The sequence below is a fragment of the Halichoerus grypus genome, chromosome 9 (genome assembly GCF_964656455.1).
Source record: "Halichoerus grypus chromosome 9, mHalGry1.hap1.1, whole genome shotgun sequence".
Classification (NCBI taxonomy): Eukaryota; Metazoa; Chordata; class Mammalia; order Carnivora; family Phocidae; genus Halichoerus; species Halichoerus grypus.
Genome location: NC_135720.1, coordinates 113,675,013 through 113,701,120, shown reverse-complemented (window position 1 = coordinate 113,701,120; position 26,108 = coordinate 113,675,013). Strand labels below are relative to the sequence as shown.

Here is a 26,108-nt window from a genome sequence, read left to right as displayed (position 1 = left end):
TAAGTGAGCCAAATAAGTATGGTTTATTCATTTTTAGCAAGCAGCCCAGATTCTATTTTTCAGATGGCTAATACATTTATTATTTGATCACTATTTATATACTTTGCCCCACCTCAGCAGAAAGAATTAACAACCCACAGAGATAGAAAGCACATAGTGGCTGCCAAAGGCTACGACAATAGAGAGTGACTGTTTAATGGGTATGGAGTTTCCTTTTGGGGTGATAAAAATGTGTGGGAACTAGATAGTTGACGAATGCACAATACTGTGAATGTACTAAATGCCGTGAAGTTGTACACTTTACCATTTTATTGTAATTTTTTTAAAAAAGAATTATCTAGGGGAGCCTGGGTGGCTCAGCTGGTTAAGTGTCTGACTCTTGATTTTGGCTCAGGTCATGTCTCACTCTGGGTTGTGAAATCGGGCTCCGCCCTGGGCATGCACCCTACTTAAGATTCTCTCTCTCTACCTCTCCCTCTGCCCCTCCCTGCCCCGTCTCTGTCTCTCTCTCCCGCTCTTAAAAAAAAGAAAAAAGAAAAAAGAATTATCTACAGTATTTTGATTAATAGTAATCCAATGAAATGGTATTCAACTACTAAAAATTGTATTTTTGAAAATAATTAATAACAGGGGAAAGATCCTAAAATATTAGTGAGTAGGAAGAAAAGTAGTATACACAACTATATGTACGTAACATCAAATTTGAAAAATAAAAATTTCTTTGTTTTTAATATTGGATACATACATTAACATTGTTTATATCAGTATAGAAGAGTAAACGTTTTGTTTTGTTTATATTTTTTATGTTCTCTAAGTTCTATATTTCTTTTATTGTCATAAAAAATACTATTTTTTAGATTTTATTTATTTGACAGAGAGACAGAGAGAGAGAGAAAGAGAAAGTACAAGCTGAGAGAACAGCAGAGGGAGAGGGAGAGGGAGAGGGAGAAGCAGACTCTTCACTGAGCAGGGAACCCGATGCGGAACTTGATCCCAGGACCATGAGATCATGACCTGAGCTGAAGGCAGACGCTTAACTGACTGAGCCACCCAGGTGCCCCAGAAAAAATACACTTTTAAAAGAATTTAATTGCAAGTAACTAATAAGTTTAGCGATATAATGGACTTAAAAGTCCCTCAAATAAGAGAACAAACAGAAACCAAATAAAATGGTTGAATTAAATTCAAATATATCAATAATTACATTAAATGTGAGTAGTCTAAACATACCAATTAGAAGACAGAGATTATCAGACTGGGGAAAAAAATGGCCCAACCATATGCTGTCTCCAAGAAACTCCAAATATAAGACACAGGTAGGTTGAAAGTAAAAGGCTGGAAAAGGATATATCATGTGAACAATAATCAAAGAAAGCTAGAATGGCTATATTAATATCAGATGAAATAGACTTCAGAGTGAAGAAAATTACTAGGGAAAAGGGGGATATTACACAATAATAAATGGGTCATTCACTTAGAAGACATAATTTTAAATGTGTATGCACCTAACAACTGAGCTTCAAAATATATGGACCAAACACTGACAGAACTGAAAGAAGAAATACGCAAATCCAAAGCTGTAGCTGGAGACTTCAACACTTCTTTTTTAATAACAGATAGAACTATTAGGCCAAACAAACAAGCAATAAAGACACAGAGAAACTGAACATCCTCAACCAACTGGATCTAAATGACATTTATACAACACTCCACTCACAATAGCAAAATAAACATTCTTTTAAAGTACATATGAAATATTCACCAACAAGACAGACTATATTTCCTGGGTCAAAAACATCTTTTAAACAAATTTAGAAGAACTGAAATCATATAAACTGTGTTCCCTGACCATAATGGAATGAAACTAGAAATGATTAAACAAGATAACAGAAAAACCACCAAACATTTGGAAATTTAACAACATACTTCTATATAACCCATGACTCAAACAGGGAATCTCAAGGGAAGTTAGAAATTATTTTCAACTAAGTGAAAATAAAAATACAATGTTTCAAAATGTGTGCTATGTAGCTAAAAGTAGTGCTTAGAGGGAAATTTACAGTTGCTATAAGTGTTTGTGCCCGCCCCCCCCCACCCCCCCATCCCCAAATTCTTATGTTGAGACCTAATCTCCAATGTGATTGTACTTGGAGGTGGGGCCCTAGGGAGATGATTAGGTTGTGAGGGTAGATCCCTCAAAAATGGGATTATTGCCCTTATAAAAACAAAAAACAAAACCACCCAGAGAGCTCCCTTACCCCTTCTGCCATGTGAGAACATAGAAGACAGCCTTCTGTGAACTAGGAAGCAGTCCCTCACCAAACACCAAATCTGCTGGAGTTTTGATCTTAAGACTTCCCAGACTCTAGAACTGTGGGAAATAAACTGCTGTTGTTTACAACCCACCTAATCTATAACAGCTTGTTACAGCAGCCCAAACAGGCTAAGAAAATAGTATTAAGCACCCTCATTATAAAAGGTCTCAGGTCAACATTAGCTTCCATCTTAAGAAACTGGAAAAAGAATAAAATAAACCCAGGGCGCCTGGGTGGCTCAGTCGGTTAAGCCTCTGCCTTCGGCTCAGGTCATGATCCCAGGGTCCTAGGATTGAGCCCCATATCAGGCTCCCTGCTCAGCAGGGAGTCTGCTTCTCCCTCTCCCTCTGCTGCTCCCCCTGCTTGTGCTCTCTCACTCTGTCAAATAAAATCTTAAAAAAAAAAAAAAAGAATAAAACTCATATCAAGCAGAAGGGATGAATAAAATTAAAAGTAGAAATCCATAAAATTGAAAACAGAAAATGAAAGAAAAGTCAATGAAACTAAAGGCTGTTTTTCTGAAAAGACCAATAAACTTAAGAAACCTATCAAGAAAAAAGTAGAAGGAAACACAAAACATCAAGAATGAGAGAAGAGGGGTGCCTGGGTGGCTCAGCTGGTAAGCATCTGACCCTTGATTTTGGCTCCTGTCTCGATCTCAGGGTTGTGGGATCAAGCCCCACGTTGGGCTCTACGCTCAGTGTGGAGTCTGCTTGTCCTTCTCCCTCTGCTCCTCCCCCGAGGCGTGTGCGCTCATGTGCTCTTTCTCTCAAATAAATAAATAAAATCTCAAAAAAAAAAAAAAAAAGAATGAGAGAAGAGATTAGCACAGAGAAAGCATTAAAACAACAAAGGGTAGGGGCACCTGGGTGGCTCTGTCGGTTAAGCGGCTGCCTTCAGCTCAGGTCATGATCCCAGGGTCCTGGGATTGAGCCCCGCATCGGGCTCCCTGCTCAGCGGAGAGCCTGCTTCTCCCTTTCCCTCTGCCTGCCGCTCTGCCTACTTGTGCTCTCTCTCAGTCAAATAAATAAATAAAAAATATCTTAAAAAAAAAAAATAAATAAAACAACAAAGGGTACTACAAACAACTCTACCTGGAAAAAATTTGACAGTTTAGTGAAAACGATCAATTCCTTGAAATTACCCAAAGTCACCCAAGATGAAATAGATAACCTGAACAGATCCATAACTTATGAAAATAAACTGAATTAGTAATTTTAAATTTTCCAAAAAAGAACCCTCCCAGTTTCACTGACAAATTCCTTAAAAGAATACCACCAATTCTATACAATTACTTAAAGGAAAAAAAAAAGTACAACATATTAGTGTTTACAGAGCCACCCTGTCCAATGAGGTAGGCTACTGGCCACATGTAGCTACTGATTACCCAAATATTACCCAATCATGTTGAAATGATCCTATTTTGGCTATACTGACTAACATAAAATGTATTATTAAACATTTTTTTAAAAAGATTTTATTTATTTATTTGAGTGGGGGAGAGAGAGAGAAGGAGGGAGAAGCAGACTCCCCGCTGAGCAGGGAGCCCAACACAGGACTTGATCCCAGGACGCTGGGATCATGACCCAAGCTGAAGGCAGACGCTCAACTGACTGAGCCACTCAGATGCCCCTATTATTAAACATTTTTAAAAGTCCTCATATAAGACTTAGGTCAGAAATAGGATCTGCTTTCTTAATCACTTCTGATTTCTAAACATAAAAGAGAAACTAAAACTAAAAAGGAAAAATGACTTTGAAGTGGCTACTAAGCCACAGCCTAACTCACTTTAGAATTCAATTGCTCTCAAAACCATCTCAAAACAAAATACAAGCAAAACTCTTAGAAATCAAGAAGAGGGGCGCCTGGGTGGCACAGGCGGTTGAGTGTCAACTCTTGGTTTCAGCTCGGGTCCTGATCTCGGGGTTGTGGGATTGAGCCCTGTATTGGGCTCCGTGCTCAATGCAGAGTCGGCTTGGGATTCTCTCTCCCTCTCCTTCTGCCCCTCCCACTTGTGTTCTCTTTCTCTCACAAATAAATAAATCTTAAAAAAAAAAAAAAAGGTAATCAAGAGGTAACTGGAAGGACACTGATCACTACAAAGCAAAATCCAGAGGTTAACAGGTGCACACAGCATTCCTTTCTAGAGCCCAAATGTCCAATATGGACATCCTCTTTGTAGAGAAAGGGAAGCATAAGCTCTTTAAAGATAAAAGGAGAAAAATAAAGAGGGCTTTAAAAAAAACTATATTTTTCAAGATAAAGATTATAGAATGAACTAATTTCTAAGTGATAAATATCTCTGCCATTTCAAGGAAAAACCCCTTAGAGTTATTATGGGGCTAGTGTCAAAGCATCATTACAGGAACGGAATGCATTTGCTTTTCAGTAAGGAGACATCCTCTTCAAAGATTTCCACCTTAACTACAAAACTAATGGGAGGTTTCTAAAAATAAAGTAATGGCTACATTCTGAGCAGTAATTAAGGAATTATCAAAGCTTAAGAGACCAATACATTGATCATTTTAGACAGTAATCATCAGTCTGTTACAAAATAACCACACAATTTTCAGCAGGTTTATAGCACATACTGATAAATTAGGTATTCACCATCATTTGAATGGAAAGCAATTATGCTTGCTTCCTTACTTTTCTAAGAGATATGATCTGGCCTGATTCAGTAGAAACTGTACACCATACTGCACTTACTAAAACTTCCTGTTACACAATAATTCAGTAAAACCTTAAGAATGTCTCAGGTAAAGCAATTTCGGCATATATGTACACATTTCTTTTTTAAAGATTTATTTATTTATGTATTTGACAGAGAGATAGACAGAAGAGCACAAGCAGAGGGAATGGCAGAGGGAGAGGGAGAAGCAGGCTCTGCACTGAGCAGGGAACCCGATGCGGGACTTGATCCCAGGACCCTGAGATCATGACCTGAGCCGAAGGCAGATGCTTAACCATCTGAGCCACCCAGGCGCCCTTTTTTTTTTTGCAAAGGGGAAATGTACATATCCCTCCATTGCTCTTTTTCCCTCATTTTTATTATTTCTGAAATTAAAAGAAACATATAACCAAATGTGTTCATTTGCCATAATGGCTCTACCTCTCTCCCTGCAAGAAAGGTAATCATTAAACCAATGATGCATATTAAAATTACTATCACCTAAGACTCAAAGAAATGCAGTTTTTATGTGTTTTACTATGATACGGTTATACTAAGTTACTAAACACTTTTTAGGGGTGCCTGGGTGGCTCAGTCGTTAAGCATCTGCCTTCGGCTCAGGTCATGATCCCAGGGTCCTGGGATCGAGCCCCGCATCGGGCTCCCTGCTCTGCAGGAAGCCTGCTCTCCCACTCCCCCTGCTTGTGTTCCCTCTCTCGCTATGTCTCTGTCAAATAAATAAATAAAATCTTAAAAACAAAACAAAACAAAACACTTTTTAACTAGATCCAGCCCTAGCTATAGCCCCTACCAATGCATACGCACAAAAAGTTAAGGATTCCATATACTTATTTTTTAAAAGCAAATTATGCTTGAGTATTTAACCTTTAAAATTGTCAGGGATTTTAGACTATTTTTTTTCTTTTTAACAAGAAGTATATTCATATTTTAAGAAAGATATTTGGTTAAAAACATTTTTAAGGAACTGTCAATCTCCAAATTTTGAATCCTTGAATCCTAACATTCCAGATCAGAGAAGTTTATTAACAAAAGAGCTTTAGCTACCATAAGAAAAAAAGATGCTGCTTTCAAATTATATTTTCCCTTCTGTCAAATAATAAAACTAATTATGAAGCAAACTGCTAGCTAGCACTAACACCACATATTAGAACTACTCACAGTTGAATTTCAAAGAAATTACAACATTTGATGCTTCATACTCAGACATGCAAATATTTTATTTACTACCCTTTATAGACTGATCACTGTTTTGTCTGATTTCTTGATTTTCTATGCTCCAAACAGGTTCATGACACACATATGTGCATTTTAGAGGTTAATCTGAACAGTACAGCCATTTCACATTGCCTTTGACTCATGTGGAACTACCTAGACACAACCACCAAATAATTACCACCATCTGGTGGCACTACTACCAACAGCAGGTTTCCTTCTCTGAAGCTGAAATAGCACATCACCTTATACACTTAATATAAACCTTACAACATAAAGATATTTAAGGATTTCAGATTCATTTACATTTGAAATATCCCTTCTAAATATAAAAACATTTTCCACACAAGTCACAATCAGCTTAGGTTAGCATTTCTTCATCAAAAAAGAAATCTGTTGTTCTCAAGGGCTACTCATATTTCTGATATTACAGAATTCTAGAGACCAGAATTGAAACACAGAGTGCCTTACTGAGGATCTTCCAGAAGGAAATGAGGCAACCTTTTGAGTCCAACATATAAAAGAGAGAAGTTCTAATGTAAGGTCAACTAAATAGACATTTTTCCAAAGAAGATATCCAGGCGGCCAACAGACACATGAAAAGATGCGCAGTATCACCAATCATCAGGAAAATGCAAATCAAAACCACAATGTAATACCATCACACACCTGTCAGAATGGCTATTGTCAAAAAGACAAGAAATATCAAGGTGTTTTTTTTTTTTTTAAAGTAGGCTCCATGCCCAATATGGGGCTCAAACTCATGACCCCAAGATGAAGGGTCGCATGCTCTACCAACTGAGCCAACCAGGTACCCCAAGAAATATCAAGTTTTGATGAGGATGTGGAGAAAAGGAAACCCTTATACACTGCTGGGAATGTAAACTGGTGCAGCCACTAAGGAAAAGAGTATGGAGGTGCTTCACAAAATTAAAAATAGAACTACCATACTATCCAGCAGATATTCAACAAAAAAAAAAAACTAACTTGAAAAGACATACATACTCCTATGTTCCTTGCAGCATTATTTATAATAGCCAAGTTGATCAAAAGATGAATGGGTAAAGAAGATATGGCATGTGTGTGTGTGTATATATATATATACACACACATATATACACACATATACATACACACACACACACATATATATGTATACACACACACACACATACACACACTATTACCCAGCCATTAAAAAAAAAAATGAAATCTTGCTATCTGCAACAACATGGATGGACCTACAGGGTACTATGCTAAGTGAAATAAGTCAGACAAAGACAAGCACCATATGATTTCATTTATATGTGGAATTACATTAATAAAACAAAACAGACAGACTCACAGATACAAAGAACTCATGGGTGCCAAAGGGGAGGGTTTCTTTTTAACAAGATGGATAAGATAGGCAAAGGGGATTAAGAGGCAGAATCTTCCAGTAATAAAATAAATAACACACAGGGATGTAATGTACAACATAGGGAATATAATCGATGATGCTGTAGCAACTTTGCATGGTGACAGATGGTAACCAGACTTACTGTGGTAACCACTTCATACTATATATAAATATCAAATCACTATGTTGTACACCTGAAACTAAAACAACAGTATGTTAATTATTCTTCAATTAAAAAAAGAAAGGAAAAAAAAAGGTGGGTTCAAAAGGCAAGAGGGAAAGAGAACTGGCAGAAGTGCCAAGTAAAATAGTGTGTAAATGGAAGACACAAGTATGGAATCTAGAGGAAGTCTATATGAAACCAGGGCTTCTTTTACAACACCGATCAGTAAAAATACAGGAGAAGAATGAGGAGGGACAGTCCTGCATCACCTGGCTAGGAAGGACACTCCATAATTGGAGGAGGTAGAAGAAGAACTTAAAAAAAGTTTTAGGAAATAGTGTGGTTTATATAGAGCACCCAATACATTTTCTAACATGTGGGACATATTATGGTTTAGGAGCTTAATAAGGAAAGTTCCAGGGATGCCTGGGTGGCACAGTCGGTTAAGTGTCAGACTCTTGGTTTCGGCTCAGGTTGTGATCCTAGGGTTGTGAGATCGAGCCCCCACATCGGGCTCCCTGCTTGGCAGGGAGTCTGCTTGAGATTCTCTCTCTTCCTCTTCCCCTTTGCCTGCCAGCCACCCCCCCCCACGCACCCGTCCTCTCTCTCTAAAATAAATAAATCTTAAATATATAAGGAGGGCGCCTGGGTGGCTCAGTCGTTAAGCGTCTGCCTTCAGCTCAGGTCATGATCCCAGGGTCCTGGGACTGAGCCCCACCTCGGGCTCCCTGCTCCACAGGAAGCCTGCTTCTCCCTCTCCCACTCCCCTGCTTGTGTTCCCTCTCTTGCTATGTCTCTCTCTGTCAAATAAATAAAATCTTTAAAATATATATATATAAGGAAAGTTCCATTTCTAACCTCTGAGAAACTAAACGAACAATGTGTATTTAATGTACATATACAATGTTCCTAGGAACCCATGTGAACTATTAACAAGAAGAGCTACTTCAAGTGGGAGAAACCTTCATCAGCACGTGATGACCACACTATCATTTCATCTTAGCTTACTTCACAACCAGAATGCCTCTGACTTAGAAGGAACCATCACAGTGCAGGGGTAAATCTTTCCTATGGAATTCTGGAAGGGTGTACTCTATTATAGGAACAGAGGAGGCATGTTACTGTTGGTATCAAGACTAAAATGGTGATACGCATGCTGCTTACTGCTTCCCAAGAGTCAAGTGTCCTAAGTGTTCTTACGAAGTGTGCATCTCCGAGCAGGCAGGAACTCCTTGTGGAACACTGATATTTACCCAACTACCTAAGAGTCGCCTCACCAATATTAACCCCACTTCATTCCTAACTTACTATGGAAATGTAGAGAAGACCTGGGGACTATATACCCTACCCTCCCTAAGCCCTGACAAGTATCCACACCCTGGAGCCAAAGTTTCCTTGTAAGCCCCATGTAGTAGTGAGGGCCAAATTAATCACAAAGGTCATAAAACTACTTTTCTTAATTTATAATAATTTATAATGAATTTTTAACTTTTACTGAACCCTAGACAAATTATTAATTATCTCTGGTCTTCAGGTTCCTCATCCATAAAATGTAGCCAGTACTTCCTTTATAAAAGGTAATTTATATGTACAAAGACCAATACAGTGCCTGACATACAGCAGATATTAGATAACAGGTAGCTTTTACCTAAGAAGCAAAAGTCTATAAAAAGAAGATAAAAGAAAATGTTTGGGCTTGAAAATAAATCTGCCAGGAATCAGATACTTAGTGGTATTTAACCAAGATGGTTAGAAACGTGTGGTGGAAGAAGAGGGTTGCCAGTAAAGATGAATATAGAAGCTAGAGTATTTAGTGAGAGAGGGCCAAGGGTCATATACACATGCCCCACATAATGGAGAACTGTCCACACAAGACGCCAAGAGCACTTCTCCTGAGATACTCTGAGAGGGCACAACCAATTTAAAATGGGGGAAGGGGACCCACTTTATAAATTATTAAATACAGCAAAAATTCCTTTTGAGGAACAGAAATGAACTGAAACATAAGTGTAAAAATAAAGAAAATGATTCTTTCTACAGAAGACCATCTAAAGACTGTAGAGGAGACCACCCACCAAAAACAAAAGAAACAAGCTTTGTTGTTAAGACAGAAAGGTGAGACACAGAGTAGTTACCTAACTTGTCCAAATTTGTGCCCAGGCAACCTAAGCCTACTTTCCAAACTCTTCCCACTACACCACACTTTATGAGCTTGCAAGGTGAGACTTCATAGAAAAACTGAGAAGAGCCAATCACAGTTAACAAGGCAGCTTATTTTCTTTTACATGTTCATAGTTGTGGTTTTATGTATACTATATTCGGATTCTGCCAGCAATTTACCATCTCTGCTATCAGGATGTGTTATAATCAAGAGTAATCTGGATTCAATGAAATTAGTAGTTTGTACAATGGAATTAAATTCTTTACTAGAGAAGATGAACTGTTTGCAAACTGCACCACACAGCACTAGAGGTCATCAGAGCAGGCAACACAGGTTAAGGAGGCTCCCAATTCAACAAAACCAGTTGCATTTTTAGGTTTTCCCTTTTTTTGAGGGGGCATTCATATATGCTCTTATAAAGGAAAGGTTTCTACTGATTTAAAAAAAAATGCTTTGAAAATCATGGAACCAGATCAATTATTAAGATCTCTTGAAGGTGTTAGATTTCACAAAATCCTGAGAAACAACTCACAGATTATATAACCAAGGCTTTAAATTCTTTATTGCCTCCAAAGCTAGTATATTTTATACTCCACGTAGTTCTAGACTTGGAGGGGGATGTTACAAGTATAAATTTTAATGGCCCATATAGTGATAATTATATTGATCTTAACACTGAAACACACACACACATGTGCGCGCACGTGACCAGAGCTCTCAAACTCTAGAAAACAGTAAGAAGCAATATCTTTGCATCAAAGGGATTTTTTTTTTTTTAAGTCACGTATGTGGTCATGCCCCTCCCTTAAAAACACTGACATTCATTTAAAAAAATCTCCACTTCGCACTGGGCTCAGCTTTTTGAAGTTACAAAGATAAACAAGACATGTATCACCTTAAGTTTTAAAGGTATATCAGACATTCGTCAAATAACTGGGTAGAAAGAGGTAAGGTGCCAAAGAGAGGCAAGGGAGTGAGAGGTGCAGAGAAAATGCAATGGGGGAAAGAAAAAGAAGAAAATGCAATGGGAGCTCAGCAGTGGAAGTAACTAGTTGACCTTTGAACAACGCGGGTTTGAACTTCACAGGTCCACTTATATGTGGATTTTTTTTTTTAATAAATACAAGACAGTACTGTAAATGTATTTTCTCTCTCAATTTTCTGAATAACATTTTTTCTCTAGCTTACTTTACTGTAAGAACACAGTATATAATACATATAACTACAAAATATGCGTTAATTAACTGTTAATGTTATTGGTAAGGTTTCTGGTCAACAAGGCTATTAGTAAAGTTTTTGGGGAGTCAAAAGTTATACATGGATTTTCAACTGTGCAGCACCCCTAACCCCCCATGTTGTTCAAGGGTCAACTGTACTTCCAACTGTGCAGATACAAAAGTTATTAGAAGGAGTGGCCTGTTCTGGAAAACAGTATGGGGGTTCCTCAAAAAGTTGAAAATAGAGCTACCCTACGACCCAGCAATTGCACTACTGGGTATATACACCAAAGATACAAATGCAGTGATCCAAAGGGTTTCTGCACCCCAATGTTTATAGCAGCAATGTCCACAATAGCCAAACTATGGAAAGAGCCCAGATGTCCATCGACAGATGAATGGATAAAGAAGATGTGGTATATGTAGACAATGGACTATTCCTCAGCCATCAGAAAGGAGGAAATCTTACCATTTGCAACGAGACTGTGGATGGAACTAGAGGGTATTATGCTAAGTGAAATAAGTCAATCAAGAGAAAGACAATTATCATATGATCTCACTAATATGTGGAATTTAAGAAACAAGGCAGAGGATCATAGGGAAAGAGAAAAAAAATGAAACAAGACAAAATCAGAGAGGGAGACAAACAATAAGAGACTCAATCTCAGGAAACAAACTGAGGGTTGCTGGAGGGGAGAGGGATGGGGGGATAAGGTAACTGGGTGATGGACACTGGGGAGGGTATGTGCTGTAATGAGCACTGGGTATTATATAAGACTGATGAATCAGACCTATGCTCCTGAAACAAATAATACATTATATGTTAATTTAAAAAAAAAAAAAAAAGTGGCCTGAAAAAGAGAGTCCAGAAGGGAAGGGACAAATCATTTCTGCATTCTGATACATGACTGCACATTCGTTTGTCATTCAACAAATAGTTCACAGTCTAGCAGGAGAGAAGGGTAAGTAAACAAACACCTAAAATACAATGTGTGAAGTATAATACGTATGCCCGTGCGTAATATTAATGAAAAAAGGAGGGATAAATTTCCATGGGGTCGTGAGGAGAGTAAACAAAGGAGGGAAAGGGGAAGGAGGAATGGTGACTTCATCATGGCCCTGAAGATGAGCAGGAGTTTACTGGAAAGAAAAGATATTTCTGGCAATCGGAACAACACAAGCAAAGGCATGGTGAAGTGAAAGCATGTGGTGTCTTTGGGGACCGGCTGTGGGGGAGTAAAGAGGAGACTGATGATAAAAGTGAAAACGAGGCCAGATCGTGAGGAGCTTTAAGCGCCATGCCAAGGAATTGGGCTTCAGTACAGTAGGCATGAAGGTTTTAGGCAAAGAATGATGTCATATAAGCACTATGAGACACCCTTTCTAACATTAAAATTTTTCAAGGCTATAAAAATACACAAAGTTTCCATTGGCTGCAAAAACATATAGAAGAACATTAATTCCAGGACCCCTTGAAATCACTCCAAAGGCCCCACTGGCCTTGAGTCCAGTTAAGGGTTCCCACAAGGCTGGAACTATTTACTATTTACTTTTCTTTGGATTACCAGGACACGGGATAGAGTGGAACCAACAGGAACTGGTTTGTGATGAAGAACAGTTTTAAAACTGAACAAAATATGACTCCAAGGCTCCTGCCTGATCACCTCAGTGGGGTGCTGATGAGAAGAATGTTAAGTTTTGCCTGGGAGACATTAAGATTCAGACATCTACAGGATGTCCAAGTGTTCTGTCCATAAGCAGTTAAAACACAGGTTTGGAGCTCCGAAGAGAGTTTGCAGCCACAGATACGAATTTGAACATTACCACGCACTGTACTGGTGACAGCCGAACCTATGTGGATGGATGAGGTCACGGAGCATGGACAGGACCCAGCTCAGAATCTAGCAATCCTGGGGCAAAGAGGAGACTAGACAGAGACAGACAAAGATCACTCAGAGGAGGAGAAACAAGACAGCTATCATGTGAGTCTAGGAAGGTACACAGTTCAGAACACATTTGGAGTATGGTGCCCAATGACAGAGGGTCAGTTAGTACGAAGACTAAGTGGCTGCTGGATTTGGAAACTGGGTAGTCTCTGATTTTCATTTCTCTGGAGTGGGTAAAGAATAAACTGGGTTGAAGAACAAATGAAAAAAGGGAAGAAGAGGCAGTGTAGCTCACTCTGCTCAAGAAGTATGGCAACAAAGAGGAGAGAGAGGTGTTGATGGGTTGTCCGGCTGGGAGAAGTACGCACATTTTGTGCGTTTTCTTTTTTTATAGGACTTACATCTAGAGACTCTGAGAACAAGGATTGCCTTCAGTATTCTTACAGCACCTACTAGATTATATAATAAAAAGAACAGCACTACCAAATCACTGTTTAGAATGCAAGATATAGATCTCTCACACACTTCACTAAACTTTAACTAAACTGCCAGTGGAAAAGGGAGAGCACTAGACTGAACCAATTAGATGGTCATTAAATTCAAGTCATTTACCTGCTCGGGGTGACTGTTTAAAAGAGGCCACGCCTTGTTACGTAATTTGACAGGCTCTGTGAGCAACACTGGGAATGCTGTAAGATGTTACCTTAATTCCTTCACCCTGGGCTGCACAAGGACATACTCACCTCCATAGTAGAGTCCTGTAGCAGTGCACATCCGCCACTGTCCCTGATACATTCCTGCTCTGCTGGGGCTGCACATCTGGACGCTGACATCTGCAATCTCTTGGGGCTCTAGCGATCTCACCATCACCATGTTCACATGTCCAAATTGGTCTCCCCCGACATATTTAAGACAAACCCCTGGAGGCCAGGCCTCTGCCCCTGAGTTCAAGCAAAAGAAAAAAATGTTAGGCAATTAGTGGTCCTAGGCTGGGTGCAGTTCATTACAAAACTGTAGAAGAGGCCGCTTTCTCTGTCTTTGGCACATACGTGAACCTAGCCACATATCCTTGAGCTATATAATGTCACAAGACTGACCAGAAGGAATTATCAGAGTTAACAACCTCTGACCAACAGTCTATCCCTAAGATAAGGCACATATGACCAAAGCAAGGCAGTTCTTCAAGAAGATGTGTTTCAGGGGACCCCACACATCACATTGAATCTGTGGAATCTAAGAATGATGTCCACGAAGAGGCGTGGAAATGAAGCACAGACCCACATCTTTGGAAGGCTGCTTTCTTCACTAAGAGGTAACACATGTCCATTTTCACTGGAACTTTTTAAGCTGACATTCTAAGTAAAAATACATGCGATTGCCCCTGGTTTTTCTATCAAGGCAAGCAGATGAAACACGTGAGGATTACTTTCATTTTAAAACTTTTTCCCTGATACACAACTTTTCCTTCTGGAATCCTTAACTATGAAAAGACCAAAGTGCAAGAGATCCTGCAAATACGAGACAGAGGAGTCAAGTGAAAGTTTCATTTTCAGGTTCAAACAGTAGTGGGGAAAATAGGAAGAGTGGCATGAACTCCCCTGCTAACAGCACACCGAACTGTGGTCTCAGAGGTAATGACATCAGCCAGAGGTACGTGTATAAAGGAAAGGAATGGCAATACAGGGACAAGGCATTGGCAGGAATGTCTTTCCTCCTTTGGAGGTGATAAAGATCTTATTTGGGTACCTCCTCCTGTGTACCTATTTTTATGTAAACTAATTCAAAATGAGCAATCCATATATTGACTTGTTCTGACAAGTCATAGGGCCACTCAGTGCCTCGAGGTCATCTTTCCAGTGAAGTCTCTCCAGTATACTCCTTTTTACTGTAGACAGAAAACTCTGTATCTTTGGGGGGGATATATACATTATACATTATAAAAATTAATCACCGTGAAAAGGTGGACATGGCAGGACTCCCAGGACAAAGCACGCTTGAAACTGATCTCCTGAGAGTACTCTAGGACGTGTTAGTATCTTGTTCTCGAAGTGCCAGACTGGTTTTGATATACCTGAGGACGTACTATTGCCAAGGGAACCAGAGAGAAAGGCAGCCACAGCTCTACTGCTGAGACTGCAGTCCCATCCTGGACGGCACACTCTGGGGCTCCTAGGATTTAAGGGGTGGCAGATGAAGCAGTGGGCACAATGTTTCGTCAGACCCTCTTAAAAACACACCTGCCAGCAAAGTGCCGTCCTAAGTTAACACCATAAAGGGCAACTGCTGCGGGTGGAAAGCTTGTGGGGGATACCCTGACAATACCTGTATATTGTCTGGCATTTCTGGGGCCCACGGGCTTGGCAAAAGCCTATCAGTCTGAGGTCAAGAACAGCAGCAACTGGCACGGAGCACCTTGGAAAATGTCAGTCTCTTTAGAGACCAAGATCCAAGAGGAAAATTCAACTGCTGTGTTGGGGCTGAATTCACAATTGTTCTTTCAAACACATATACACACAACACCTGTAACAAGACAACATCTGTTGGTATGAAACATCTGTTGGTGTCTGTTTTTGAACTTCTAAGAAACTAAGGAAAACGAAGACTGCCTGGGTGTGAGAAATGTGTGGCTGGCTGTCCCGAGCACACAACCACAAGTAGCCGAGACGGTCAGAGCTCCCCGCTCTGCAGAAGAAGGGGTGCTGCTGTGCTCCAGGGACACTGAATTAGTTGGTAAACATTAAGTGATTAAAAATTAGGCAGCTAAGGTCCTGATCTTTTTTACTACAGACACTCTATTCATGTGGTGCCTGGGGAGCTTGTTGGGAGAAAAAATTGGATGAGTTATCCACCATCAACTCTAAAGTGTTAATTTGCTATAAAGTGAAGAACCAATCATTCACTTTCTGAGAGTTACCAAGAGTTCACTACGACATTTAGTTCTTACAGCCTAGTAAGTCCGGCAACTCTAAGAAGGTCCAAGATAACCAGTTCTTAATACAGAAGGAAGGTAATACTGCTGAGCTGTACGGACCACCAGCATACCTAAAATCTGGATTTGAGAAGTATTAGTACAACAGGGCTTCAAATTAAGTCTCAGTTACAAACTGGCTTACTGGGGGACAGATACATTTAGAAGAAAAGAAAGACTAATCTGTGTTTTATGACTTTCCAAGTATCACAAGCACACATATGATCAAGGTTGTGATTCTCCAATTATCATGGAATATAATTTTATTAAAAAAAAACGTAAAAACAGAACAAAACAAAAAAACCCTGACACATGGCAATTTTGAGATGATAGAGAACATGACAAAAATGAAATAAAAGTCCATCAGTTCCAGAAAACCTGGACTTACTAGGTGTAAGTCATTACAGAAATAGTTGGGAGGTAGTAAGGAACATCCAAAGATTGATGAGGAAGAAGACAAACCTCGATGAAGATCCCCTGTTCTTTTTAATCCCTAGAAGTTTGGAGACTGCATTTCAATTAAGCTGCAGACAAAAAAGGGACCTTCATTGATCTCGTCACTATTTTCTTCCCATACCTGCTGTAAAGTGACTGGAATATAACAAAATTTGCTGAATGGATGAAGCAGAATTACCTTCTCTATAGTCGTGCTGAAGAGAAAGGCAGAAATTAACTATTTTAAGGAGCCAAAAGAAAAATGGAGGAAACAGTTGTTCTTTTTCAAGTTTTCTCAACTCTTGCTTTATGTTCACAAAAAATAAAGTTGACTGTGAAGCCACTTTCTCACATGACAATCACAACTACTTCACCAAAGTCTAAGAAATACCAGCATTATCATAACCTGCTTGGCTTTACATTCACTATGGTTGGACAACAGAGCATGGTTGTAACAACTGAGAAGCTGAGGGAAATTGTCCGTTTTCACCTTGGAGGGGTAGTTTCAAATTTTTACTTTCAATTTTAATTGTAAGGTTTCCTGTTCAAGTTTCCCAAGTTTCTAAAATTTATATAGTGCCAAAAGTTTGGATCCTGGGATTCCGCATCTATGTCATTAAATGTCTGACTTCCGTTTTTCCATGGTCTTAAAAGCTGAATTTTAAACAATGTGTGACACATTTATCTTCTTTGGGAAACTGCTGGGACAGCTATATGCAGTTCCTACCAATCTCATCTGTTGTATATTCAAATGCCTGGCATGCCTAAAACATGACAGCAGAGAAATACCACGAAAATTATTTATGAAACTATTTCAGTGAGCACTTATCTCTTAAGAGAAGGTTATGAATGAGAGTAAAAGAGCCAGAGGAGAAACAGCTAAGGCCTGCCATATTTCGGTGTTACACTATTTCCAGAAAGAACTCAGGCCAGATTAGAATGATGCCAAAGAACCAGTACACATGCATGCTTTCCCTCTTTCTCTTTAATAACATAACTATTACTTCGTTATGGAAGGCCAGGTTCTCCTTAATCAAATTGAGAGCATGTAGCTTACAGATACAAAACTATTTAAAAATGGATGAACAATTTCCAAAAGGATAAAAAATCCATGTGTTCAAAGTAACCTGAAGGGTAAAATCTCCAGCCAATTGTTGCCCAACTCTTTTCAAGAAGTGTTCAGGCACAAGAATGGCCTTTCACAGGAAGAGAGACTGCAGATCCAGAGGCTGTCTTAAACTGGAGTTACCACGCAAAAGCAAGTGGAAAAAGCAGCCAGCCCCACCAATACAGATTTTCTCCAAGGTGAAAGAAAGGTAGGCTCTTTGGGGTTCTGATCTGACATTTAGCCATTTTATACCAATCCCTCGCAATCCTCCATTAACTCAAGAGCTGTCTGGTGAGTGAACGGATGTATCAAGAAGATTTCTGACATACAAAATGGTTTCTGCTATCTCAAATATTTCAGCGGTACTCTAAGAACTTTTAATATTTAAAATATAAAGAATTCACAGAAAGCCAGACATTTTCAGTGTTTTTGGTATAAATAAACAGGGTCTTAATTTTTTTTAACTAAATAAAATTGAATTCATGTGTAAGTTTCAAAAGCAGTTTTTTTTTTTTTTTAAGATTTTTTATTTATTTATTTGACAGAGAGAGAATGAGAGAGACAGAGCACATGAGAGGGGTTAGGGTCAGAGGGAGAAGCAGACCCCCTGCCGAGCAGGGAGCCCGATGCGGGACTCGATCCAGGGACTCCAGGATCATGACCTGAGCCGAAGGCAGTCGCTTAACCAACTGAGCCACCCAGGCGCCCTCAAAAGCAGTTTTGATCAGCAACTTAGCAGGTTTTAGTAATTGAGAGAACACATGGTGAACAGAAGCTGAACTAAAGAGACTGTTTTAGGGGCGGCTGGGTGGCTCAGTCAGTTAAGCATCTGACTCTTGATTTCGACTCAGGTCATGATCTTGGATCATGGGATTGAGTCCCACATCCATCTGAGACTGGGGCTCTGCGGAGTGCAGAGTCTGCTTGGGATTCTCTCCCTCTCCCTCTGTCCCTCCCCATGTGCGCTCACTCTTGCACACTCTCTCAAATAAATAAATTCTAAAATCTTAAAAAGAAAGAGATTGTTTTAATATTTTTAAAAGCCCACAACATTAAGAAAAGTGAGAAAGAAATCAGGCCCCCCAAAAAGGAAAGAAATATAATTAAGCTTTGAAAAAAAAAGAATTTCAAGAAAAACAGAAAACATGGCTATTTTCCCATATTACCAAGTGTCTCTCAAACTAACAATGCCCCACACCGTTACAATCAAAAGGGAAAAGAAGCTAATGAAAATTTTATAAAGCCATGAATGTCTCCAGTCATCTACTACCATGGGTCAATCCAGATTATAGGCATTTCCTCAGTGACACACTGAACTTTCATCCAAGGGAGAGTTACTTTTAAATAAGTCAGAAAAACTAAGAATAACAATTTGGTACATTCATTACTATATAAACAGCAAGCTTAGCCAGTCTTTCCCCATCATAAAAAAACTAAAGTACAAAGAATTGAAAAGTACACAGTCAATAAAAGGTCATTTTTACAGGTTTATTTGAGCCCTGAGAGTTTTACATCACCTCACATCAGATCACCTTGCTAGACAGGGTTCCCCCACACGCATAGATTTTTAGCTAAATACGCCTTCTGCCTAGTTTCTCATCTCTCAGAATTTCTCTGTTAAGTCCTTGGTAACAAGGAAGTTAAAGCATCCTGATCTAGTCAGAAGCATGAATAATTACTGCATGAAACAAGCAATACTAAACCCACTCAAATTAAAAAAGTCATTAGAAAAGAATTTAACAAGCAAAAGGTAATAATGAACTGTTACCAGACACATACTCAGATCCTTTTTTCAAAGAACTATCGCTAACTTATTTTTAATTTTTCTTAAAGTCAGCAGTACATTACAACAATGCCTCAAAAAAATTTCTCAATCTTTCCATCTTTTCCATTTTGAGCAAATGCCCGCATTTCTTACCCTATTTTTCAAAGTGGTATTAACATTTCAGAGAGATATCTCAATGAAATTTCATAAAGAATCATCCTTGTAGCTACAAAGAAAAGAGCTTTCAAAAGAGCAGATGCTCACAGCTCTTTCTAACCACCTTGTTCTATTCAAGGATGTACCTCCTCTAGCCTGCTGGAAAGAACTGGAAGATTAATTAGAGCAGAATTAAAATGATGGAGTAGAACTGTACAGGTGGAGATAATACCACCACCACCACACACAGGCCTAGTTCCTGGTATCAAATGAATACTGAATTGTTTAGAGGCCATCAAGACCTAAATTAAAAAAAAAAAAATCTAAATTATTTTTCCTGATCTAGGGCAGGGGACATTTCACTGATGTTTGGTCATCACACCAGTACAAAAAAGTACTACATCAGGGAGCCTGGGTGGCTCAGTCAGTTAAGCATCTGCCTTCGGCTCAGGTCATGATCCCAGGGTCCTGGGATCAAGCCCCGTGTGGGGCTCCCTGCTCAGTGGGGAGCCTGCTTCTCCCTCTGCCCCTCCCCCCAACCTCATGCTTTCTCTCTCTCAAATAAATCTTAAAAAAAAAAATAGTACTACATCATGTATAAGAAAAAGCTCAGAGTTACAAAAGCATATAACTTAAGCTAAAACATTTCCTTGTTTCTTTTAACTACTAAACAAAGAAAACTGGGCAATGAAGAATTGCCCATTATCATTTACCAGAATTCTGGATCCGCCATGTCTTTATAAACTGAGTATCAGGAGGTATCGACTCCCCTTCTCCTATGGTGACATCTTCAACAAACGACATAGAGGGTACACTGATGTTTGGGCTCTCAAAGTCGTAATAGGCGCCAATTGCTGCTTGTAGGTTCCTACAAACAAAAAGAAAAGGCAAAAGATTTTACTTTAGTCCTGTCCTGAGTCTATTACCTTGATTCTCAAAACAAATGGAAAAAGCCTGTTTCTTAGGGGTTTGGTATAGAACCTTAGGTTCGTGATATATAAATTTTTAGAGCCACTGGTTCTGCCTGAGGAACAACAAGAAAAACACCGAGACCAACAAACTTGTGCATCACTTTCCTCCCAAGTGCCCACATAAAAAGTAAGAAACATGAGCACCATCAGCAACAATATGAGGAAATCCCCATCTTACCCACAGGGATAGCAAGTTTGGGTAAGGAAGTCAATTAAAAGAGTGCTCTTCTACAACCATGATTGGAATTCAAAAAAACTCTATTTTAAAAGACATTCTAATTATTTAATTTTTTGAAAAGGCAACACATGCAGATGGTTCAAAAGTTTTGTACAGTGAAAAACAGCGATCTTATCTCTTCTTTCCTATACACACACATACACACACACGTAACTGCTCATATTACTTTCTTCAATATCTTTCCAGAACTTCCTTATGCACATACAAGCAAATAATATACTTATTTCTCCCCCTTTTACACAATTATTGGCATATTATACACTGCCCTTTGCTTTATTCTCATGAAGACATTCCTATGTCAGTACATAATGAATATCTTGTTTTTTATAGCTGTATCCATTGTACAGATACATCATTATTTATGTAACCAGTCCACTTCTGAGCTTGTTTCCAACCTTTAATTCTTCCATAAATAAGCTTAAGCAAACATTGTTTTTATATACATGCAAGTCTATCTGTAGGATAAATTCCTTTAACTGCTGGGCCAAAGGGTATAGATTTGTGGTTTCAATAGATATATTCTAAACTTCCCTCAATAAAGTTGTACACTGGGTGGCTCAGTTGTTGAGCGTCTGCCCTCCACCCAGGTCTTGGTCCCAGGGTCCTGGGATCGAGCCCCGCATCGGGCTCCCTGCTTGGCAAGCCTGCTTCTCCCTCCCCCACTCCCCCTGCTTGTGCTCCTGCTCTTGCTATTTCTTTCTCTGTCAAATAAATAAATAAAATCTTTTAAAAAAAAGTAAAAATAAAAATAAAGTTGTACACTTACTGCTCCCACCAAGAATGTATGAGAGTGTCTATTTCCCCATTTGCTCATCAACAGTGTTCCTCCAAAGTTTTGGATTTGTGTCAATCTGATAGGTTAAAAATAAGATCTCAGTGAGGCCTTAAAATGGTTTTCTCTTGTTACACAAAAGGTTAAGTATCTTTTACATGTTTAGGAGCCATTTGTAGTTTCTGTTTTGGAAGCACCATTTTGTAAATGATGGTGTTCTTTTTAATTACTCATAAACCCCCTTATGTCAGAAGGAACTACCAAGCACACAAACAAGAGTCCCTAATTGAACTGAAACACATGATTGACAGCGCGTTCATCCATGCCAGAAACCAAAGGCCACTAAGGGGTTTAAGCAAGCTGTGTTCATTAGAGAGATCAAAGAAATTGCTAGGAATTACAGTAACTGCTCCTCTTAAGGTCTTACTTAAACTAGTGACATCAGCTCTAGTCCCCACAGTGGACAACAACACAAGCTGCATTTTTCTAAACATAACCCAACCATAAGCCAATGGATCCAGTGGGTTGTTTTTAATTATGCATAAACATAGCAGGAAACAAGCTGTGACGGTATACAACTGTGCCACAGACATACTATTAACAGCAAATACTTTCCGGCTGGGGGCCTGCCTGCAGCCCAGGTGTTGCAGCTGCCACAAAGGAGGGCTATATTCAGAGCAGCTGCCTCAGGTCAAGCCTCACGCAACAGTGGCCTGTCCTATTAGTCAGTAGTGGCTGGAATTACACCACCACCAACTGCCTGCCTGGTGTATGTGTGCTGGATAAAACTGACGTGGAGCAGAGCTGGGCCAGGGGCCAAACTGCCTGTTTGCTTGACCATTCAATAGGAAGGCTTGGACTTCAGTCTTCCCAGCAACTTCCTTCTCCAGCTGACTGTGATCCAAAATGAATAATATGTGGCTGGTCAAACTTGGGGACGCCCAGCCTCTAACCACCCACAAACAGGCCCTAGGAGTGTATCTGGAATCAGCCTTACACTTAGGAATTAGGGACAAAATGAGGAAAAGAAAAGTAAGGCTAGTTTGTATTTTCTTCTTCTGAAAACTTTTTGTAAAAGCTATGTGTCCACCCTTTTATAAAGATAATTTTTCTGCTGCAGGAACTCCAGCAAGTAGCCTGCTAAATTGTTTTCTGTTCACTTGGCTGTAAAATATGCTTGGGAGGGAAGAAACTATTTGTGCACTCAGGACAATTGCCAATTCTCATCCCCAGCATGTGTCATATTTCACCACTTGGCTCTGCCTGATATCAGAAAGGACTCAAGACCACTGCAGTAGAAACATGAACACGTTCAGCTATCCTACTTAGACAGATCTGGCCGCCTCAAATCTTGTTTCACACAGTCCAACTCATCCCAAAGCCAAGCCAACAAAACTATTTATTTGTACCTGTATTATATAGGTAATCCAGCCACAGAAAGATTAAGAAACACTTTTAAAGCCCAAAGTGAAACCGAAAGTAGTGAACTGGACTCCTGGCAGGAAGCAGGAGTGGAGGATGACAAAGCAAATTAATTTCCCAAGTACAAGGCCAAGAGTGGACTTAGCCCAGTGGTGCTCTAACCCATTCGGGAGGTACACAGCTTAAAATGTGGGTACACAGCTTCTTGGCGCTTGGGACCACTTAGATCACTGCCTTACTGGGCCAGCAACGGCAGAAATAGACCAAACAGCTCCAATTCAGTGTGAGAACAAGGAGATATGAGAGCATGTATTCCCGTTCAAATCAACATACTCAGCTATTATTAGCCAACAAGAAATTCTACATGACAAGGAACTGGCTGAGGAAATGGGAAAAGGAAGAACATGGACTCTGTATTCAGCCCAGTCTGAAAGTTTAAACTTCCAGGTTCCTCCAATGTTTTTGCTCAAAAAAAGTTTTTAATCTGATTTCAGATTAAACCAAAAGCACCCTGAAGAACAAAGGCAGGCAGTGTAACTGAGGAAAAAAGCAGGGGCCAAGACGATGGTGATGGCTATGAATATGCTTAAAGCCACAGAACTGTACACTGCAAAGTGGTTAAAATGGTAAAATTTAGAATGGCTTTGTTTGGAGGCAGCGCCTATGCCTGGCTGAGGGGCTTTGAACAAGTGGCTATGCATCTACGTCAGCTTACTCATCTACAAAACTGAGTTTTTTGTTATCAGAAGGCTGGCTTATATTTTATATTACAAAGTTGGCAATGATAAGGTTGGCTGTGAAGATTGTATCAGACAATGTGTGTGAATGCCTTAGGGTTGGCATTCAACCAATATTTAACTAATAATGAGCACTTATCCATGTGCTAGGCACTCAACCTGAGACTAGGGATAGAACAGATGGCAAGACGGGCAAGGCCCCTACCTTTACACAGCTTATAGTCCAGCAGACTTCAGCAAGCTAAGGACATTCAAAAAGGGTAACTCCAACTGTCTCTCACACTGAGGTTATCAGTCCAAGGCAGCTTTTCCTACTTGAGTGAAAAAATGGGCTTGGTGCACAACAGTTTCAAATGCACTGATAATCAGGTGAACCTGATTGAGAGTAGAAGAATTTGGTGATGTTGATATGTGTTCCCTAATGAAATGCAATTTTGTAACTCAGAAGCAATACTGTCAAACATTAATTTTATAGAGGAGGCCACAAATGCACTGACAGGTAAATAACTTGCCGCATGCTAGACCATCAATTAGGAGGATTTATTCAAAGGCATAAAACTTTCAGCTTACCCAGAACTTTCCAATTATCTAATAACATTCTGAACACCTGATTTTCTTAAGACCATAATAATTACCAGCATGAATTCTTTTTTTAAGATTTTATTTATTTGAGGGCGCCTGGGTGGCTCAGTCGTTAAGCGTCTGCCTTCGGCTCAGGTCATGATCCCAGGGTCCTGGGATCGAGTCCCACATCGGGCTCCCTGCTCTGCGGGAAGCCTGCTTCTCCCTCTCCCACTCCCCCTGCTTGTGTTCCTGCTCTCACTATGTCTCTCTCTGTCAAAAAAATAAATAAAATCTTTAAAAAAAAAAAAAAGATTTTATTTATTTGAGAGAGAGTGAGAGCAAGAGAGCGTGTGAGGACGCATGCATCTGAGGGGGAGGGGGGCAGAGGGAGAAGGAGAGAATCTCAAGCAGACTGCTCCCTGAGCACAGGGCCTGGCTCGGGGCTCGATCTCACAACCCTGAAATCATAACCTGACTCAAAATCAAGAGTTGGATACTTAACCAACTGAGCCACCCAGGTGCCCCCACCATCACAAATTCTTTAAACAAATTAGTTGTAATCCTCCCCCCTTCAGTTGAACTACTGAAAATGGCCAAGTATCTAATCTTGCAAAAATTCACAAACACAGAACATTTATTTCTGCACTATGTATACATATACAGGTCAGATTACTGATCTTATAAAGAAAAACCTTCTATCTGCTGAATATACAGTCAGGAACATCACCCAAAAATATGGGGGTAGAACAGAGTTAAGAAAATCAGGAAATCAGAATTAAAGAGGGATTGTCAGAAGACCAAGAATTAGCTCAGATTCTCAGGAAGATTAGATACCTTCTCTTTCCATTCTCTGAACAAGAAACTCAAAAAGATCCAAATTATTTATGAGAAAAAGAAAACTACCCAAATTTTGGACACAAATTAAAATGGGAAGTCAGAATAATGAACTGATTCAGTTAAGCACAAACAACAGAATCTTTGGGCTGTGAGCAATACTTATTCCGAACCACAAGAAGCTTCTCTCACCTCTGGAGTGACGATGATACTGCTGCTAAGGCCACAAGCCCACCGGGAATCTCTAATGTGACTGAAATCATCTCTGAGTGACTCAAAAACCAGACTAGAAAAAGGATCAGCAAAACAGAAAAGGTTCTTATTAGGGCTTTCCAACATCAACTTGACAGGAATCAAATGTCAAATTGACAGGAATCAAATGTCAAATGTCAAATTTTTGACAAGAGTGGTCAAAAAATAAGTACTTGCGACTACCGTGAAGAAACTGCGAATTTCATAAAACCAGAAACATGACAGCAGGTAGGCAATAGGAATTGGGCTGAAGAAGGCTCAGTATTTTCAAACCTAAAAATTAACTCATGGAGGATACTATTTAATATGAGAGGACTGTGAGAAAAAAGAATGCATGGAAAATTTCATTAAGAGTAAGTTTACACTAGCATTTACCCACTTCTTAGAGCCCTAGCAAGTCCAAGATCATTTCTTGTCTCTTCTTTTCCTGTCTATTTACTGATCCATTAATTTTATTACTTTTTAGAACCGATCATTCTAACTACCATCAGCAGTTACACCTTTTCCAAATAGAAAGTAAAGAACAAGCATTCTGCCATGAAAAGGCAAGGTGGTGGCACTGTTCTAGATTTAAAGAGACGTAACCACCAAGCACAATACATGGTCCTTGAAGTCCTTGATTGGATCCCAATTCCTTAAAAACATGAAAGAGGATTATAAAAGATACATCTGGGGAGAACTGAGGAAATTTAAACATAGGCTAGATATCTTTTACTAATAATAAGTTTTTGTAAATTATCTTCCTATCTTAGTATATGGTTATTTAAGAGAATGCCTATTTTTAGGAGAAGCATGCTGAAATATTTAAGGATGAAGGGTTGTGATGCCTACAATTTTCAAA

General features: G+C 39.4%; 1 protein-coding gene across 9 annotated transcripts in view; it reads right to left on the bottom strand.

Annotated features, from left to right (window-relative positions):
- ILRUN (inflammation and lipid regulator with UBA-like and NBR1-like domains) overlaps nucleotides 1-26,108 on the bottom strand; it is a 91,582-nt gene that overhangs the window by 37,787 nt on the left and 27,687 nt on the right. For 7 of the 9 annotated variants that reach the window (XM_036072160.2, XM_078055469.1, XM_036072161.2 and 4 more), the window contains 2 exons: nucleotides 20,191-20,345; nucleotides 13,789-13,986 (listed from right to left, as the gene is read on the bottom strand). In XM_036072160.2, the coding sequence (XP_035928053.1) occupies nucleotides 13,789-13,986; nucleotides 20,191-20,345 (353 nt within the window). Of the gene's footprint in view, nucleotides 1-13,788; nucleotides 13,987-20,190; nucleotides 20,346-21,452; nucleotides 21,538-26,108 lie in introns of all 9 variants that reach the window. The other 2 variants (XM_036072163.2, XM_036072162.2) reach the window with 2 other exon arrangements.